At 48.1% G+C, this 19,050-nt stretch overlaps 1 protein-coding gene across 1 annotated transcript in view; it reads right to left on the bottom strand.

Moving 5' to 3' along the window:
* Positions 1-19,050, bottom strand: part of LOC119957235 — a 49,213-nt gene that overhangs the window by 22,569 nt on the left and 7,594 nt on the right. Inside the window, exons 5-9 of the mRNA XM_038785078.1 lie at positions 16,732-16,856; positions 13,067-13,292; positions 11,424-11,571; positions 9,728-9,897; positions 5,611-5,791 (exon numbers count right to left, since the gene is read on the bottom strand). Of these exons, the coding sequence (XP_038641006.1) occupies positions 5,611-5,791; positions 9,728-9,897; positions 11,424-11,571; positions 13,067-13,292; positions 16,732-16,856 (850 nt within the window). The remainder of the gene's footprint in view (positions 1-5,610; positions 5,792-9,727; positions 9,898-11,423; positions 11,572-13,066; positions 13,293-16,731; positions 16,857-19,050) is intronic.

The following is a 19,050-nucleotide window of genomic DNA, read 5'->3' as shown; positions in this document are numbered from 1 at the left end:
CTGCTCCAACCGAACCACACGGTCGGTGAGGAGCTGCCATTGGTTACACTTGCTGCAGATGTAGTCGACCGGAACGCTAGAAGCGTCACAGATCTGCCACATCTCACAGTTGGAGATCTGCACCCCGCTGAGTGACATTTAAGCACTAATTAATTCATTTAAAATAAACAATTGAATTATTGTTAGATTGAGTTACAACTAACTATATGGCCCTGACGTTGGGTGATTTTTCCTGTAAAATTAAATGCTAAATACCGATGACTGCCCTCAGGTTTAGTTACTCCGCTATCTAATTAATCAATTAGATTTGTTTTGCAATATTTTTTTTTCCAAATTGAACAGATTCCCAACCAGCCAATCAGGTCACAGCTTTACTGTGATGTCACTTCAGTCCCCCCCCACACAATTTGAAAAGGTAATAAATGTGGTGACGAGGGGATTTTCACAGTAACTTCATTGCAGTGTTATATGTAAGCCTACTTGTGACAATAATAAAGATTATTATTATCAAGTTGCCACACCTTTCAAATGTCTCAATTGAACCTGTTTCACTCTCAGGCAGTGTATTCCAGACACTAACCACTGACTGTGTGAAACCGTTTATCCTCGTCTTGTCGCCATTGCTTCTTTTGTTGTACGTGGTGAATATAGGAATTCCAGATATATTGTATTATATGAATTTGGTGCAGTGTGGGTTAAATGCTTGGGTTAGTGTGTGTGACTGCTGCAGTCATGTTTTTAAAAATCCTGGTTTGAAAGGCAGCAGGCTTTTTGGCGACAGAGGTTTAACTAAAGCATCGTAAAAGTTGGGCAAATGGAATTTTGTTCATATAACGAGGGTCCCCGGGGAGTGGTTGATTCGAGACATTGTGTTTAGCTCAGTAAGATGTAATTAATAATGGGAGGAGCCAGGCACTGAAGCGGTCAAGTGTTGGGATTTCAGTTTTGAAATTTAGTTTTAGATTGGGATGTGGACAGACAAGCAGCTTCTTTGAAAGTAGTGAGTTTTGATCGGTGAACCAGAGCAGTTTCTCTCAAGACAGTCAGTTAAAAATGTGTCTGTGAACAGGGCAGGAGCAGCTTCTCAAAGGCTGGCAGGTCAAAGAGCAGTTTGAGACAAGCAAGAATCAGCGAGCTAGGTCCTGGAGGATATCTCTTTCTCAAAGCAGGATATCCGAGACATCTCTATTAAGCAAGAATTCCTGGGTCTGTGAACTGTATTTTGAAGTGCATTTTGACCTGATACGGGTGTTGTTTGAGTGGAGACAAAGATATGAGTTAGGAATTGTTGTTTAATTGTATTGTTAAGCATTGTTTAACTGGTAATTGTCTTTATGATATTAAAATTAGTAATACTTTGTGAGTAATAACGTTTGTTTCAATATACCATTTACCTATTTGTGCGTGGAATCACTCCTGGAGCGAAATATCCTTTCCTCACAGTCTTACAGATTAAATAAAATATTAGGGTTTCTGGCTGGTATTGTAATAAAATTATGTGCAATTTTTTGCCCTCTTGTTCTTGATCCTCACACCATCTGCTCTGTCCTGATCCCTCATGACTTTGATCACCTCGATCAAATCTCCTCTCTACCTTCTCTTCTCCAAGGAAAACAGTCCCAACTTCTCCAATCTATCCACGTGACCAAAGTCCCTCGTCCCCGGAACCATCCTCGTGAATCTTTTCCGCACTCCCTCTAATGCCCTCGCTCAAAACCATCTTTACCCAGAGAGCTGTCAGAGAGTGGAACTCGTGATCACAGGGAATAGTTGAAACAGTTAAAAAATAAAAAATAATCTTTATTGTCACGAGTAGGCTTACATTAACACGGCAATAAAGTTACTGTGAAAATCCCCCAGTCGCCACACTCCAGCGCCTGTTCGGGTACATACACGGAGGGAGAATTCAGAATGGCCAATTCACCTAACAAGCACGTCTTTCGGGACTTGTGGGAGGAAACCGGAGCACCCGGGGGAAACCCACACAGACATGGGGAGAACGTGCAGACTCCACACAGGCAGTGACCCAAGCGGGAATCGAACTCGGGACCCTGGCGCCGAATGCAACAGTGGAAATAACCCGAGAATCGCTGATGCTGCAATCTCAGTTTTTCTTTTCTTTTTTTAAAATAAATTTAGAGTACCCAATTAGTTTTCCAATTAAGGGGCAATTTAGCGTGGCCAATCTACCTATCCTGCACATCTTTGGGTTGTGGGGGATGAAACCCACACAGACATGGGGAGAATGTGCAAACTCCACACAGACAGTGACCCAGGGCCGGGATTCGAACCTGGGACCTCAGCGCCATAGGCAGCAATGCTAACCATTGTGCCACTGTGCAGCCCCCGTTGCAATCTCAGTTGACGTTATAACTGGACGGGATGTGGCCAACGAACAAGCGGAAGAATAACCGGGTGGCCAAGAATCAGGGGAAACTGGACGGGAATCGGGGGAAGGTAGCCGGGGGGGGGGGGCTACAGGTTCGTTATGGGGGTTTGTTCTCATGGTTTTATGCTTATTTCTTTTTCTTGTTAATTTATTGTTTTTGTATTGGAGGGGAGGGGTTACTGTTTTTCTCTGTTGTGATAAAATTTGTTGTTGAAAACTTGAATAAAAATTATTCCAAAAAAAAGGGAAGGACAAAGCAGCAAGCGACAGTCTGATGGCAAGCTAAGGCCCAAAACCAAATTGTAAATAAATGCCTATAAACATGTGCCTCGGCCATATTGGGGAATGTAAAATATGTATGCCGGTTAAAGGGGGTGACCACAGTTGTTATTATGAAGATGCTTGCCTGTAAATATACATGTTAATTTTTGCGTGTTTTTTTTCTAATAATTTGTCATTTGTTGGATATAAAAGATGAAAACTCAATAAAAAACATTTCCAAAAAAAAAATAACTGGATGGGATGATCCCATAATGGAACCCTGACTCAAAAGACTAGCTTTATTTTTTTTTAGAAAACATGGATAAACAGAGTCACAGGGCTACCAATTAGCTTTTAACAACAAAAACACTATCTATTAAACATGAAAAGTTTGACGATCATGCAATATTCCTTCACTCCCACCTACCTCCACAAATGTACACAGATTTCATGGATAACACAAGTTCCAAAATATTTTATGTTAAAATGTTCTCAGTCGACACACAGTCCCTTTAAACCCACAGGCTGACTGTGATCAGACAGCCCCCTCCCCCGCCCCACTCTGAAACCAAGTGGCAGATGCAACATAATCAATCTTCTGTGGATTTCCTCCCAAACACCCCCCCCCCCCCCCCCCCCCCCCCCCGGATAATTGTCACACAAATGTTTCCAACTCCTCTCAAATAGACGCGCTTTAAAATCTCCTTCTCCACCAATGCTTTCTCTCAGTTGCTTTCATCAAAGATCCACCTCCAGGTCTTCCAACAATCCTTCCAAACAAGGTTTCCTCTCCATTATTTAAGCAAGGAACTGCCTCCAGGTTTTCCTAATCTCCTTTCAGAATAGTTTTGATTTGAATTGCTACATGCAAAATTCTACACAAACCCAGGTACTCGGTTCCCGACAGAATACTATTGCTTCAAAAATGAAAATAAGGACACCAAACCTTGCGATTGCTTCAGAAATGTGGCTTGTCTGCAGCTAACCTCATCAGCTCTACTCTTTCCATGGCGAACTTGATTTTCCATGAACAGTATCCTGTTCCAAAGGCAGTTCCTTTTTACGTTAATACCCCTGGAGCTTCTTTTCCATTCCTGGGTTTGTAGAACTAACGGTCCTTCATATCCTCTGGAACTTGCTTTTGTGAACTTTACTCCATTGCATGGCTTTTCTGCTTCTACCAGAGCTGAGAAGTGTTCACTCCCTCGCTTCCTAGCCCCCAATTGCTAGATGTTCAATTAAAACTACACGCAAAAAGCCTTCCCAGCCTAAAGGTGCCCCTGGTTGCTAAGCAACAGCTCATTATTTCTCCAACCTCATGTTTACCTTTCATGTCGTAAACTCTCTCAGCACCACGGGAACACAGTCTGGACTGAAACCCACCCCCAACACATGCAAAACACCTTTGTTCAACATGAATCTAATTGGAGGTTTCCTCTTCTTACAGAGAAACACTAAATTAAACCCACTTAAATTTAGACCTTTTATCTAGTATTTAACAATACAAAACATAGATCACTTGAAGCTACCTCTGTTTTGCGGACACTGATCTCTTGCACGTGTGGACAATAGCCTGCCCATTGCCAGTGACTTTGGACATTTGACCTGCGAGAGAGTGACAGGGAGATAGGGAATGGGCGCAAGGTGGCCCCACAGCCAGCGTGTCCCCCAGAACCCCGGGCCCTGGTGAAACCCCAGTGGAGGTGGGCACAAACTGAACGCCATGTTCAGCCTGCCCCACATTCCTTTTTTTTTAAAACTTTTTAAAAAAAATTTAGAGTACCCAATTAATTTTTTCCAATTAAGCGGCAAATTTAGCCTGCCCAATCCACCTACCCTGCACATCTTTTGGGTTGTGGGGGCGAAACCCACGCAGACACGGGGAGAACGTGCAAACTCTGCACGGACAGTGACCCAGAGCCGGGATCGAACCTGGGACCTCGGCTCCGTGAGGCAGCAGGGCTAACCCATTGCGCCTCCATGCTGCCCCTGCCCCATATTCCTGAAGCTCGGCGCATCTTCCCTGCCCTCCCCCAGCAGCCACGTGGCCGTCTGGGAAAGGCAAAGAATAAAAAAAATCCAGGAAAAGGAACTCGAGAGAAGAAGGAAAAACCGAAATGCAGAGTCTGTCCACAGCAAAGTTTAAATATAATTAAGGAAGACTTACGTTTTCGGCAGGACTTTACCAAACCTCCGGCTGACTCAAAACAGCTCGAGGCACTTTTGAACTGTAGCCACTGTTGTAATTTAGGAAACGTAGCAGCCAATTTGTGCAGATCAAGATCCTACAAACAGCCACCTCCAGATCATCAGTTTATTTTTGTGATGGTGATTGATAAATATTGGCCAGGACGCTGGGCATCATTCCTCTGCTTCACTTCAACATAGTGCCATGTGACCTTGTACAGATGTAACGTAGAAGGCTTCTCGTGTCTCGGGATGCACGAGGCAGAGGCAGGTAACGCACATCATGTTTCTAACAGCTTAATAGGTCATTAGCCTGAAGGCTGAGGCTATTTAACTGGAGAGGCGCCACTCTGCGTCAAGCATGGCTGACCAGAAACTATTACCACCTCCCATTGCCGTGTGTCAGAAGGCTTTGTGGGTTGTTTGGCTGCTTTCCTCAGTGACCAAGTCCTTGGAGGGGGGACACGAGCCCAGATCTTCTGCCTCGAGAGGCAAAGAGACTGCCCACTGCGTCACAAGACCCGCCGACAGGTCAGTAGTCTCACCTGTAAGATGGCACCTCCAACTGTGCAGCAACCCGTCAGTACAGCGCTGCAGTATCTGCCCTGATCCGAGTGCTTAGGCCCTGGAGCGGGACTTGAACCCAGAGCCTTGTGACTCCGATGCGAGCGACCGACCAAGTGAGCCCCCAGGTGACATCCATTTAATTCTACGGTATTCTCAGCCTTATCCCATTGACAGAGACAGTGCAGTGTCCCCTCCCAGCGACTCACCTGCTCGCTGGCGGTGAAACACCGCAGTCTCCTTGGAAAGGAAGACGTCTTGGTAAATAGCGATGGGGTTGTGCTGGGGAAAACACAGCCAGCTTTCCACTTGGTCCTCAAAATAGTACAGCACAAAATACTTCACGATGGGGAAGTACTGTTGTGACGGGCCAGCAGAGGAATGGAGCACCTGTACAGGAAACAGACACCAGTTAACTCAGAACCCAACCAATCTGCAAACCCAGACCCTCGCTTACCCGGAGGGAAACCCACCACACTTCCTGACAGCATAGCGATCCATTTTACAAATGAGCTTTCCCAGCACACTCTCTCTTGCACCAGGAGTGCGTACCAAGAATTCCGGAGTGAAAATCGGTCATCCCCAATTGTTCAGCACAGGGCTAAATCGCTGGCTTTTAAAGCAGACCAAGGCAGGCCAACAGCACGGTTTGATTCCCGTACCAGCCTCCCCGAACAGGCGCTGGAATGTGGCGACTAGGGGCTTTTCACAGTAACTTCATTTGAAGCCGACTTGTGACAATAAGCGATTTTCATTTTTCATTTTCATTAAAACCACAGGACCATGAAATGAATTAAACATCCACCTCCTCCACCACCGACTCACAGGGCAGACGTGTGTACCATCTACAAGATGCACTTGCAGTTTAGCACAGCTGCCTCATGGCGCCGAGGTCCCAGGTTCGATCCCGGCTTTGGGTCACTTCCATGTGGAGTTTGCACATTCTCCCCGTGTCTGCGTGGGTTTCGCCCCCACAACACAAAGAATGTAGTGTAGGTGGATTGGACATGCTAAATTGCCCCTTAATTGGAAAATTAATTGGGTACTCTAAATTTTAAAAAAAGATAAAAAAAGATGCACTTGCAGCAACTCACTATGGCTACTTCGACAACACCTACCAGACACGTGACCTCTACCACTTTAAATGAAAATGAAATGAAAATCGCTTATTGTCATGAGGAGGCTTCAATGAAGTTACTGTGAAAAGCCCCTTAGAAGAACGAGGGCAGCAGACGCATGGGAACCCCACCACCTGGAGGTTCCCCCTACCCCAAGTCACTCACCACCCTGACGTGGAAATATATTGGCAATTCCTTCACTGTCATAGAAACATAGAACAGTACAGCACAGAACAGGCACTTCGGCCCTCGATGTTGTGCCGAGCAATGATCACCCTACTTAAACCCACATACCCGTAACCCAACAATCCCCCCCCATTAACCTTACACTACGGGCAATTTATCATGGCCAATCCACCTAACCCGCACATCTTTGGACTGTGGGAGGAAACCGGAGCACCCGGAGGAAACCCACGCACACACGGGGAGGACGTGCAGACTCCACACAGACAGTGACCCAGCCGGGAATCGAACCTGGGACCCTGGAGCTGTGAAGCATTGATGCTAACCACCATGCTACCGTGAGGCCCCCAAAATCGTTGGCCAAAATCCTGGAACTCTCTCCCTTACAGCACTGCGGAGGGTATACCTACACCAGATGGGCTGCAGCGGATCATGGACGGCCCGGTGGCACAGTGGGCAGCACTGTTGCTTCACAGCGCCAGGGACCCGGGTTCAATTCTAGCCTTGGGAGACTGACTGTATGGAGTTTGCACGTTCTCCCTGTGTCTGTGAGGGTTTCCTCCGAGTGCCCCAAGGCGATTAAAGAGTTCCCCCTTCTGGCTAAACCAGTCTTTCAGAGAGACGGTGGTGCAGTGGCAATGTCACTGGTCTAGAATCCCAGGATCATGCTCTGGAGACAGGGGTTCAAATCCCACCCTGGCAGTTGGTGGAATGTGAATTAACTCTTTAATTAAAAGCCAGTCTCAGCAATAGTGAAACTTTTGTCGCAAGCCGTAAAAACCCACCTGGCTCATTAATGTCCCCTTTGAGAAAGGAAATCTGCCATCCCAACCTGGTCTGGCCTATAGAACAGTACAGCACAGAACAGGCCCTTCCGCCCTCGATGTGCCAAGCATTGTCCGAAACCAAGATCAAGCTATCCCACTCCCTGTCATTCTGGTGTGCTCCATGTGCCTATCCAATAACAGCTTGAAAGTTCCTAAAGTGTCCGACTCCACTATCACAGCAGGTAGTCCATTCCACACCCTAACCACTCTCTGAGTAAAGAACCTTATAGTTATGCCCCCTTGTAACAGCTACATCCACCCGAGGAAATAGTCTCTGAACGTCCACTCTATCTATCCCTCTCATCATCTTATAAACCTCTATTAAGTCGCGTCTCATCCTCCTTCGCTCCAAAGAGAAAAGCCCTAGCTCCCTCAACCTTTCCACATCAGATCTACCCTCCAATCCAGGCAGCATCCTGGCAAATCTCCTTTGCAACCTTTCCAATGCTTCCTATAATGAGGTGACCAGAACGGCGCACAATACTCAGGGTCCTGTACAGTCGCAGCATAACCCCACGGCTCTTAAACTCAAGCCCCCTGTTAATAAACGCTAACACACTTATAGGCCTTCTTCACAGCTCTATCCACTTTAGTGCCAACCTTCAGAGATCTGTGGACATGAACCCCAAGATCTCTCTGATGCAGCTGAACTGCGTCGCGGCCCGAAGTTAGGGCCGATCCAGGTCACAGGTGAACGGGCATCCTCTAGTGATGGAGATGAACACAGGTGCTACTGTCTCCACTGTAGACCAACAGACATTTTGCTGACTTCGTACAGGGATCTTACCACTAACACTGCAAGACACCAAGGCCTGGTTGGCAACCTATGCAAGCGAACCGCTGAGCATCTTGGGGACCACCGTGTTTCCAGTGACACATGGACAGCAATCGGTCAGGCTACCCTTAGTCGTAATGCAGGGACCGGGACCCAATCTGCTGGGTTACAAGTTTTCCATTTTGATTGGCAATATATTTTCCAGACAGGCACTGGAAACTTATATGACATCCTGAGCAAGTACCCTGAGGTATTCCAGGAGGGTCTGGGCAGAATAAAGGGGGCCAAGGCTCGTATATACCCAGAGGCTCAAACCAGAAATTTCTGGGCAAGACCTGTTACCTACGCCATTCTCGCCAAGGTTGATAGAGCTGCAGAGCCTGAAGGAATGTGGTTGACTCTTAACTGCCCTCTGAAATGGCCTCGCAAGGCACTCACTTCAAGGGCAATTAGGTATGGAGCAAAAAAAATACTGGTTTTGCCAGTGATGTCACCATTCCATGAAAGGATGATGAGAAGGGGGAAATTTTCTGCAATATGTTACAAGCAGCCATGATACACGGGAGGAGTGACATTCTTATGCCATTGCGTAGAATGACCAATTGCCACTTGACCACCTTTCTTCCTTCAAAACAACGAGTTTGCATTTCTGTAGTGCCTCCATGACCTCGGGATGTTCCCAGAGCACATTACACTAAGTCTTTTTGATGTATGATCACTGTCATTAGGTAGGGTACACAGCAGCCAGGTTATGCACAGGTAGAACATAGAACATAGAACAGTACAGCACAGTACAGGCCCTTCGGCCCACGATGTTGTGCCGACCACTTATCCCAATCTAAGATCAATCTAACCTACACCCCTTCAATTTACTGCTGTCCATGTGCCTGTCTAAGAGTCGCTTAAATGTCCCTAATGACTCTGACTCCACCACCTCTGCTGGCAGTGCATTCCACACACCCACCACTCTCTGTGTAAAGAACCGACCTCTGACATCTCCCTTATTCCTTCCTCCAATCACCTTAAAATTATGCCCCCCTCGTGACAGCCATTTCCACTCTGGGGAAAAGTCTCTGGTTATCTATGCCTCTCATCACCTTGTACACTTCTATCAAGTCACCTCTCTGCCTTTTTCGCTCCTGTGAGAAAAGCCCTCGCTCCCTCAACCTTTCTTCATAAGACATGCCCTCCAGTCCAGGCAGCATCCTGGTAAATCTCCTTTGCACCCTCTCCACAGCATCCACATCCTTCCTATAATGATGTGGAGATGCCGGCGTTGGACTGGGGTGAGCACAGTAAGAAGTCTTACAACACCAGGTTCCTATAATGAGGCATATGAGGTAGCTGGGCATATGTTGTGTAGCTGTGCCCTGCTTCCCATACTCTGGGAGAAACTTGTTGCTCTCAGGACCACCATGCTTACCTTCAAGTATGTTTGGTTCCCATTGGCCGAGCTTTCCACGAAAGCCTCGATGAAGGCCGATGGGTAGGTCAGGATGTTGTGTGCGCTCCAACGCTGACTCTCTGAAAGCCACACCGTGAACATCAATGCTCCCTTCAGTTGCTGCTGTAACTCCATCAGGTGTCGCTGCACTGGGGAGGAATGCAGAGCCGTGACGGTCAGCTAAATCCAGGAGATCTCACAACAGCGGTGATCATTACAAGCCACTTCCAAGAGCACCCCCCCCCACCACCACAGCCAGGAATTTCCATGAGGGGGAGTCTCCCACTGCAATCTTAGTGGGAGATTGACAGAGAGTCCCGCAAAAGTGATGGAGCAGGTGCATTTTGGTGTGGGTGGGAGAATTCGCTAGCTAGGCAATCATTTGTTGCCCATCCCTCGTTGCCCTTGGGATAGTGGTGGTAAGCCATGGCAGCGGAAACAATAAATACAGTTAGCAAACTCCCTGTGTTTGCTAATTATATTTAAAAGTGGATTTCGACCCGAGATGGGTTTTGCTTGACTGGAGATAAAAAAGATAGCAGTTAAAGTGTTTAGTTTTATTGTTTGACTGGTAATTGTAAGTTATTTCTTGTATGATGTTAAAGTTAGTTTAATACTGTATTGATAATCAAGTTTGTTTTGATATATCATACCCCCTATTTGTGCCTGGAGTCTCTCCTGAAGCAAAGTATCCTTTCCTCACAGCCTTACAAATTAAACAGAATATTGGGGTTTCTGTCCGGTATCCGAGCACACGTTAGGGCCGGGTACGGCATCATAATAGTCGCCAAATAGGAAATGTTCAGCGGGAGCTTCAAACCCGCTGCTCCGCATTGGGCCGGTATCCCATAGGTCCCTGGACGGGAATGCTGTAAGCCATTGCAGTGCCCTTTTTATGTTATTTTAATAAAGGGTTTGATGCTGGAAAACTTGCCTTGGCAAAGTTTTTTTTTTTTTTTTATAAATTTAGATTAGCCAATTATTTTTTCCAATTAAGGGGCAATTTAGCGCGGCCAATCCACCTACTCTGCACATTTTTGGGTTGTGGGGGCGAAACCCACGCAGACACGGGGAGAACGTGCAAACTCCACACGGACAGTGACCCAGAGCCGGGATCGAACCTGGGACCTCAGCGCCGTGAGGCGGTTATGCTAACCACTAGGCCACCGTGCTGCCCTGCCTTGGCAAAGTTAATGCAGAATCCCAGACCCCAGAAAGGAAACATGGAATGCCGCTTATTAACTAATTATTTCTGCGACTTGGAAAAATGTGAGGAAAGAGATGAAATCCGATGAGGAAAGAGGGTCAGTCTAGTTGCAACTTGACCTAATAACAAAGCATTATTAAACTTTAAAACACATAAGAAAGGCAACAGAAAGAACCATTTATAATTAACTACAATAATGGTTACATAATTGAGCAGACAATATGCTCAAATTACACTCCCCCCCCATCTAAATCTATCTACTTTCCTAAACTCCGAGAATACACCTCCCCAAAACAACATCCCATACATTTGAATACTATGAGCCAAATGCAGAAAATAAATGGGTCATTTAATACAGACAAAACTTTAACCTGGGACCTCTATGGTCGACTTGAAGGCATGGGGCATTCATCCCACTGAATCATCAGGTGACTATCATGTTCCTCTCTATTGGTGGAAGGTCCTTACCTATTTGAGCATAAATCTGAAGTGCTTCTCTGTCACATCCTGACGGGCCTTTCAAATAGTAGAACTCGGTCAGTTCCAGAGCATCAAGGAACGGACTTAATGAACCAAACCAGGTGACTGAAGAGTTCACCCCCAGACCAGTCGCCACCTATGAGAATGGGCATTAAGAAACATCATTAAAGTATGGCAGGACCAGTTGGAATGATTATTTAGCATGAACCAAAATCTGGGTCTCCTCGTGCCCTGTCCAGGTGGCCCATTGGGAGAATGATCCGACATCATGTTACGTCTGGAGTCATAGAACATAGAACATAGAACAGTACAGCACAGAACAGGCCCTTCGGCCCTCAATGTTGTGCCGAGCCATGATCACCCCACTCAAACCCACGCATCCACCCTATACCCGTAACCGAACAACCCCCCCCCTTAACCTTACTTTTATTAGGACACTACGGGCAATTTAGCATGGCCAATCCACCTAACCCGCACATCTTTGGACTGTGGGAGGAAACCGGAGCACCCGGAGGAAACCCACGCACACAGGGGGAGGACGTGCAGACTCCACACAGACAGTGACCCAGCCGGGAATCGAACCTGGGACCCTGGAGCTGTGAAGCATTTATGCTAACCACCATGCTACCCTGCTGCCCCATAGAATCCCTACGGTGCAGAAGGTGGCCATTTGGCCCATCAAGTCTTCCCCAACCCTCCGAAAGAGCACCCTACCTAGGCCCAATCTCCCAGCCTATTCCCGGAACACTATCTAACCTTTGGACACTAAGGGGCAATTTAGCACGGTCAATCCACCTAACTTGCACATCTTTGGACTGTGGGAGGAAACCGGAGCACCCGGAGGGAACCCACGCAAACTCCACACAGATAGTGACCCGAGGCCGGAATCGACCCAAAGATGTTCCGTTTAGGTCCCTGGCCTTGTGAGGCAGCAGTGCTAACCACTGTGCCACCTTGATGCCCTTTGCTTTAGTTCATTAGCAACCCCTGCCAGTGGGTTATAAACATTACCAAACATTACCAACATCAACAGCTACTTGCATTTATATCGCTCCTTCAATGCAATAAAAAACCCCGGGCACTTTGCTCGAGTGTTCTCAGACTTAAAAAAAAAGACATTTAGATTACCCAATTATATTTTTCCAATGAAGGGGCAATTTAGCGTGGCCAATCCACCTAACCTGCATATCTTTGGGTTGTGGGGGCGAAACCCACGCAGACACAGGGAGAATGTGCAAAATCCACACAGACAGTGACCCAGAGCCGGGATCGAACCTGGGACCTCAGCGCCGTGAGGCAGCTGTGCTAACCACTAGGCCACCGTCTTTGTGACCCCTTTAAGGTGACAGAAACGAATGGAATCCTTGGAAGCACGACTACAGAAATTGCCCAGCGATGGTTCGCGAAGGGACAAATTGCAGTCATCTTCGTTTCTGTTTCCTTCGACAATGGGGACATTCTGTGGATTGCTTCAGCTGAAGATAAAATGCAGACAGCTAAGCTGATTTGCGCGCACGGCTGCCTTGGGTTCAAGGCCCACTACCACTAGCGGGTAAGGGTCTCCTCCCTCGTTGGAATACAATGCGCCACCGAGAGCCACAGAATTCTAAGGTTAACCTTCCCAGTAGTACCTTGAAGCCTTGATATCGATGGGGGTTGTCCTTAATTCCCATCAAAGTAATTAGCCCGAGTACTGTCTGAAAAGTGTTTGGATTCAGTGGATGTAAGGCACTCTTCAACCCAAACACCTCCAAGCCTGGAACCTGGAAGACGTGGTTCTCGCAATCAACAAGTTGTGATGTCAGTTGAAGCGACTGACGGATAATTTCCTCATCTGTCATCCGCCAAAGGTCCATCCTGTTAGGAGAGCCAATAATATAAGACGTTAGAATCAATAAACAACATCCTCGCTTGGGGCATCTTGAGATGTGCCTGGAATATCTGCAATACAGCGTTAGTCTTTACATTCGTAATGTTTTGGAGAGGGCGCTGCGTTGTCTTCAGAATGAATTGTTAAACCAAGGTGATGTCTTGCCCTGTCAAGTTTAAGCAAAAGATCCGATGACACGATTCAGAGATGAGCAAGGGAATTCTATGCAGTGTCTCGGACAATAATCATCTCTCAGCCAACAGCAATTAAAGTAAAATATTTGGTCACTTATCACTTCATTATTTGATATATCTTAGAAAAAATATCATGAAAAAATGATAATTGTATAGAACTGTAAGGATTAATGTTATTCCCAAATCAACCACTAGAGGGAGCTAGATGCAGAACTATATAAGGCATCGATCCTAAGCCTTGAGGAGAACGCTAGAAGACAGACTGTAAGAAAGATAGTGTGAGTGAGAGCAGATCATAGTTATTGTATTGGTGTCGAGATTAGTAATAGATGAGTGTAGATTGTATGTTTATTATCAACTGTTTATTATATAGGAGTAAATGTCGAATCCAATTAAGTAGTGTAAATAAATCTTGAGCTTTTTCAATATAAAAGCTAGTTGTGGTCTTTGTGAACACTACACCAACCATCCTCGGATTAGAAACACAAAGGACGCCACAATACTGCATCCCTAATTTGGCATGGAATAGTTCCTGGAGCGAAGGATCATTTCCGACGCAGTTTAAAAAAGAATTGTTGTCTGGCGAAGATCCTGGCTACCAGGATAGAGGATTGTGTGCCAGAGGTAATTCATGAAGATCAGACAGGGTTTGTCAAGGGGCGGCAGCTCAACACGAATGTGCGGAGACTGCTCAATGTTATCATGATGCCGGCAGTGGAGGGGGAGGCGGAGATAGTGGTGGCGCTGGATGCAGAGAAGGCGTTTGATAGAGTTGAGTGGGGGTACCTATGGGAGGTGCTGGAGAGGTTTGGATTTGGGGAGGGATTCATCAAATGGGTGAGGCTGCTTTACGCAGCGCCGATGGCAAGTGTAGTCACAAATGGAAGGAGATCGGAGTATTTTAGGCTTTATCGTGGGACCAGGCAGGGGTGTCCCCTGTCCCCCCTGCTCTTTGCACTGGCGATTGAACCGCTGGCCATGGCGTTGAGGAAGTCAGGGAAGTGGAGGGGTCTGGTGCGGGGGGGGGAGGAGCACCGGGTATCGCTGTATGCAGACGACCTGCTGTTATATGTGGCGGACCCAGAGGGGGGAATGCCGGGGGTGATGGAACTGTTAGCGGAATTTGGGGGCTTCTCGGGCTATAAGCTGAACTTAGGAAAGAGCGAGGTATTTGTAGTGCACCCGGGAGATCAGGAGGAGGGAATTGGGAGGCTCCCCTTCAGGAGGGCAGTGAAGAGTTTCAGGTACCTGGGGGTGCAGGTGGCCAGGAGTTGGGGGGCTCTTCATAAGCTTAACTTCACCAGACTAGTGGAACAGATGGAGGAGGAATTTAAAAGGTGGGACATGGTGCCGCTATCGCTGGCGGGCAGAGTGCAATCCGTCAAAATGACGGTTCTCCCGAGGTTCTTGTTCCTCTTCCAGTGCTTGCCCATCTTTATCCCTAGGGCCTTTTTTAAAAGGGTGACCAGCAGCATCATGGGATTTGTTTGGGCGCATGGCACCCCGAGGGTGAAGAGGGTCTTCTTGGAGCGGAGTAGGGATGGGGGGGGGCTGGCGTTGCCCAACCTCTCGGGGTATTACTGGGCGGCCAACGTGTCGATGGTGCGTAAGTGGGTGATGGAGGGGGAGGGGGCAGCATGGAAACGGATGGAGAGAGCGTCCTGTGGGGATACAAGCCTGGGGGCCCTGGTAACGGCGCCGTGGCCGCTCCCTCCCACGAGGTATACCACGAGTCCGGTGGTGGCGGCTACCCTCAAGATTTGGGGGCAGTGGAGGCGACATAGGGGAGAAGTGGGGGGCTCGATGGAGGCACCGTTAAGGGGGAACCATAGGTTCGTCCCGGGGAACATGGATGGGGGATTTCGGGGATGGTATAGAGCGGGCATTAGACAGCTGAAGGACCTGTTTATCGACGGAAGGTTTGCGAGCCTGGGGGAGTTGGAAGAGAAATTTGGGCTCCCGCCGGGAAACATGTTTAGATATCTGCAGGTAAAGGCATTTGCTAGACGGCAGGTGGAGGGATTCCCTGCGCTCCCCGCGAAGGGGGTGAGTGACAGGGTGCTCTCGGGGGTCTGGGTCGGGGAGGGGAAGATATCCGATATCTACAAGCTTATGCAGGAGAAGGAAGAGGCGTCAGTAGAGGAGCTGAAAACGAAGTGGGAGGGGGAACTGGGGGAACAGATCGAAGACGGGACATGGGCTGATGCCCTGGAGAGGGTAAATTCTTCCTCCTCGTGTGCGCGGCTTAGCCTCATCCAATTCAAGGTGCTGCATAGGGCCCACATGACTGGGACGAGGATGAATAGGTTCTTTGGGGGTGAAGATAGGTGTGCCAGGTGCTCGGGGAGTCCAGCGAACCATGCCTATATGTTCTGGGCATGCCCGGCATTGGAGGAGTTCTGGAAGGGGGTGGCGAGGACGGTGTCAAGGGTGGTGGGATCCAGGGTCAAGCCAGGATGGGGACTCGCGATCTTTGGGGTTGGGGTAGAGCCGGGAGTGCAGGAGGCGAAAGAGGCCGGTGTGCTGGCCTTTGCGTCCCTAGTAGCCCGGCGAAGGATTTTGCTACAGTGGAAGGACGCGAGGCCCCCAAGCGTGGAGACCTGGATCAATGACATGGCGGGCTTTATTAAGCTTGAGAAGGTTAAATTCGCCCTGAGAGGATCGGTGCAAGGGTTCTTTAAACGGTGGCAACCTTTCCTCGACTTTCTGGCTCAACGATAGGGTACTGGGACAGTAGCAGCAGCAACCCGGGGGGGGGGGGGGGGGGGGGGGGGGGTTGGGGGGGTTGGGGGGGGGGGGGGTTGGGGGGTTGGGGGGGTGGGGGGGAGGGGGGGGCGGGGCGTTGATTATGTTAGCTTATTTTATTTAAATTTGATTTATCTAATTTTAATTTATGGTTAAGTTCTCTTGTTTGGGGGGGGGTGGGGGAATGTGATACATGTGATGTTACGGTATGGGGGGAATTGTGGGTGTTATGGGGCTGTTAGTTGCATATTACTGCTTTTTGCTATACTTTTTGTTATATTTTCTGCAAAAAATTCCAATAAAAAAAAAAAAAAAAGAATTGTTGTGGTCTCGTCCGGTTTCCTCATATGAATTAGGATTTGGTCCGCGATCGGAATACATGCTAATTTTTAAATCTCCACGGTTTAATTTTTACCAAATGGGTTTTTCAGACTTTATCAGCCTAAGATTAAATGCACAGAAGCCACCGTCGTTACTCATATCTTACCTAAGGGAAGCCTTTATGAATTCCGAAGCTACGATCGGATATGGATTTGGCGGCAGAGGCGATTCCAACAGGATTTCCTGCAGACACTGCCCCCAGTGCCAATCCAGCCGGCAGTCCACACAGTACTACAAGGGACAGGAGAGAAGTGGATCGATCAGTCTTTCGGTATCTTACCAGTAAGGAAACTCCACCGGGCTTGCAAATTGTAGGAGTTGGTTTCCTCTGCTCTCCGCCTTCAGCCTTGCTCAGTGGTCTGAGTCACAAGGCTGTGGGCTGGAGAGACAGAAATCTAAGCTGAAACCCCGGTGCAGGGCTGAGTGTCTGCAGCAGTGTCACAGGGGCCGCCTTTTGAGTGACGCTAAAGTCAGTCGCTAAAGCAGTGGATGCTAAAGGCTCAATGGAACCATTTCGAAGAAGACGGGATGGGACGGGAGAGTTCTCCCTGGGGTCCTGGCCCATAGTCACCCCTTAGCCAAAGTTACATTCCCGTACCAGCCTCCCCGAACGGGCGCCAGAATGTGGCGACTAGGGGCTTTTCACAGTAACTTCATTTGTGGCAATAAGCGATTTTCATTTCATTTTTCACATTGTTGTGTGTGGGAGCTTGCTGTGCACAAAATGGCTGCTGTCGTATCTCTACAGGGTCTCCAACTCCAAATTAATTGACTGTAAAACGCTTTGAGACACGGTGGCACAGTGGTTAGCACCGCTGCCTCACAGCTCCACGGAGCCAGGTTCAATTCCGGCCTCGGGTGACTGTCTGTGTGGAGTCTGCACGTTCTCCCCGTGTGTGCGTGGGTTTCCTCCGGGTGCTCCGGTTTCCTCCCACAGTCCAAAGATGTGCAGGTTAGGTGGATTGGCCATGATAAATTGCTCCTTAGTGTCAAAAAAGGTTAGGTGGGGGTTACTGGGTTATGGGCATAGGGTGGAGGCGTGGACTTCAGTAGGGTGCTCTTCCCAAGGGCCGGTGCAGACCCGATGGGCTGAATGGCCTCCTTCTGCACTGTAAATTCTATGAGACATCTTGTGGTTGTGATAAATGTGACATAAATGCAAACCTTTTTTTCTTCCACCATGGTTTTGAAAATGAATGAATATGAAAATTGCTTATTGTCACAAGTAGGCTTCAAATGAAGTTACTGTGAAAAGCCCCTAGTCACCACATTCCGGTTCGGGGAGGCTGGTACGGGAATTGAACCGTGCTGCTGGCCTGCCTTGGTCTGCTTTCAAAGCCAGCGATTTAGCCCAGTGTGCTAAACCAGCCCCTTGGCCTTTGCTAAGCAAACAATAAACATTTCTGGGGGCCGGTTTAGCTTAGTATGAGATGGAGTGAGGCTTACAGCGTGGGTTCAATCCCCGTACCGGCTGAGTTTATTCATGAAGGCAGCGCGGTAGCATTGTGGATAGCACAATCGCTTCACAGATCCAGGGTCCCAGGTTCGATTCCGGCTTGGGTCACTGTCTGTGCGGAGTCTGCACATCCTCCCCGTGTGTGCGTGGGTTTCCTCCGGGTGCTCCAGTTTCCTCCCACGGTCCAAAGATGTGCAAGTTAGGTGGATTGGACATGATAAATTGCCCTTAGTGTCCAAAATTGCCCTTAGTGTTGGGTGGGGTTACTGGGTTATGGGGATAGGGTGGAGGTGTTAACCTTGGGTAGGGTGCTCTTTCCAGGAGCCGGTGCAGACTCGATGGGCCAAATGGCCTCCTTCTGCACTGTAAATTCTCAACCCTCAGGTTAAACCACCACCAGTCAGCTCTCCCACCCCCCTCAAAGGGGAAAGCAGCGTATGGTCATCTGGGACTATGGTGACTTTACCTTACTTAAACATTTCTACCTATGTATCATATGGAAGGATATAACTATCCCAGAGTAAATCAATGCTAAAATTATTCTGATTTTCTTTTGGGTGTTACATATTAATGGAAATTGTACTGGCTTTTAAACTTGTCGGAACTTTAGCAATAAAAATTATCTGCTTTGTCATTCAGTAAAATCTCGGCTAATCTGTGCGGAAACTCCATTTACCTGCCTTACCCTATAGCCTGTTGATGCACCATCGATTGCACGTGAGGCGAGTGATTTACCAATGTCAGGCTTTAATTAACTAGAACACAGCCTGGCGATCGTCTACAGTGGAAAGGGACGATCGTCAGGCTTCTGAGCATTTATACCTCGTTGATAGAGGCGTGGTTAACTCATCCTCTCGGCCAATCGGTCGAGAGGCACATGACCGACCAGGGCCAATGGTAAGCCGACGTTCTGGCCCAATGGCAGACGAGTATGCAGATCATATCATCACACCTGTGGTTATCTAGCCG

This window comes from Scyliorhinus canicula, chromosome 25 (assembly GCF_902713615.1).
Source record: "Scyliorhinus canicula chromosome 25, sScyCan1.1, whole genome shotgun sequence".
NCBI lineage: Eukaryota > Metazoa > Chordata > Chondrichthyes > Carcharhiniformes > Scyliorhinidae > Scyliorhinus > Scyliorhinus canicula.
Note: the sequence above shows the minus strand (reverse complement) of the source record. Positions and strands in the feature narration are given on the sequence as shown.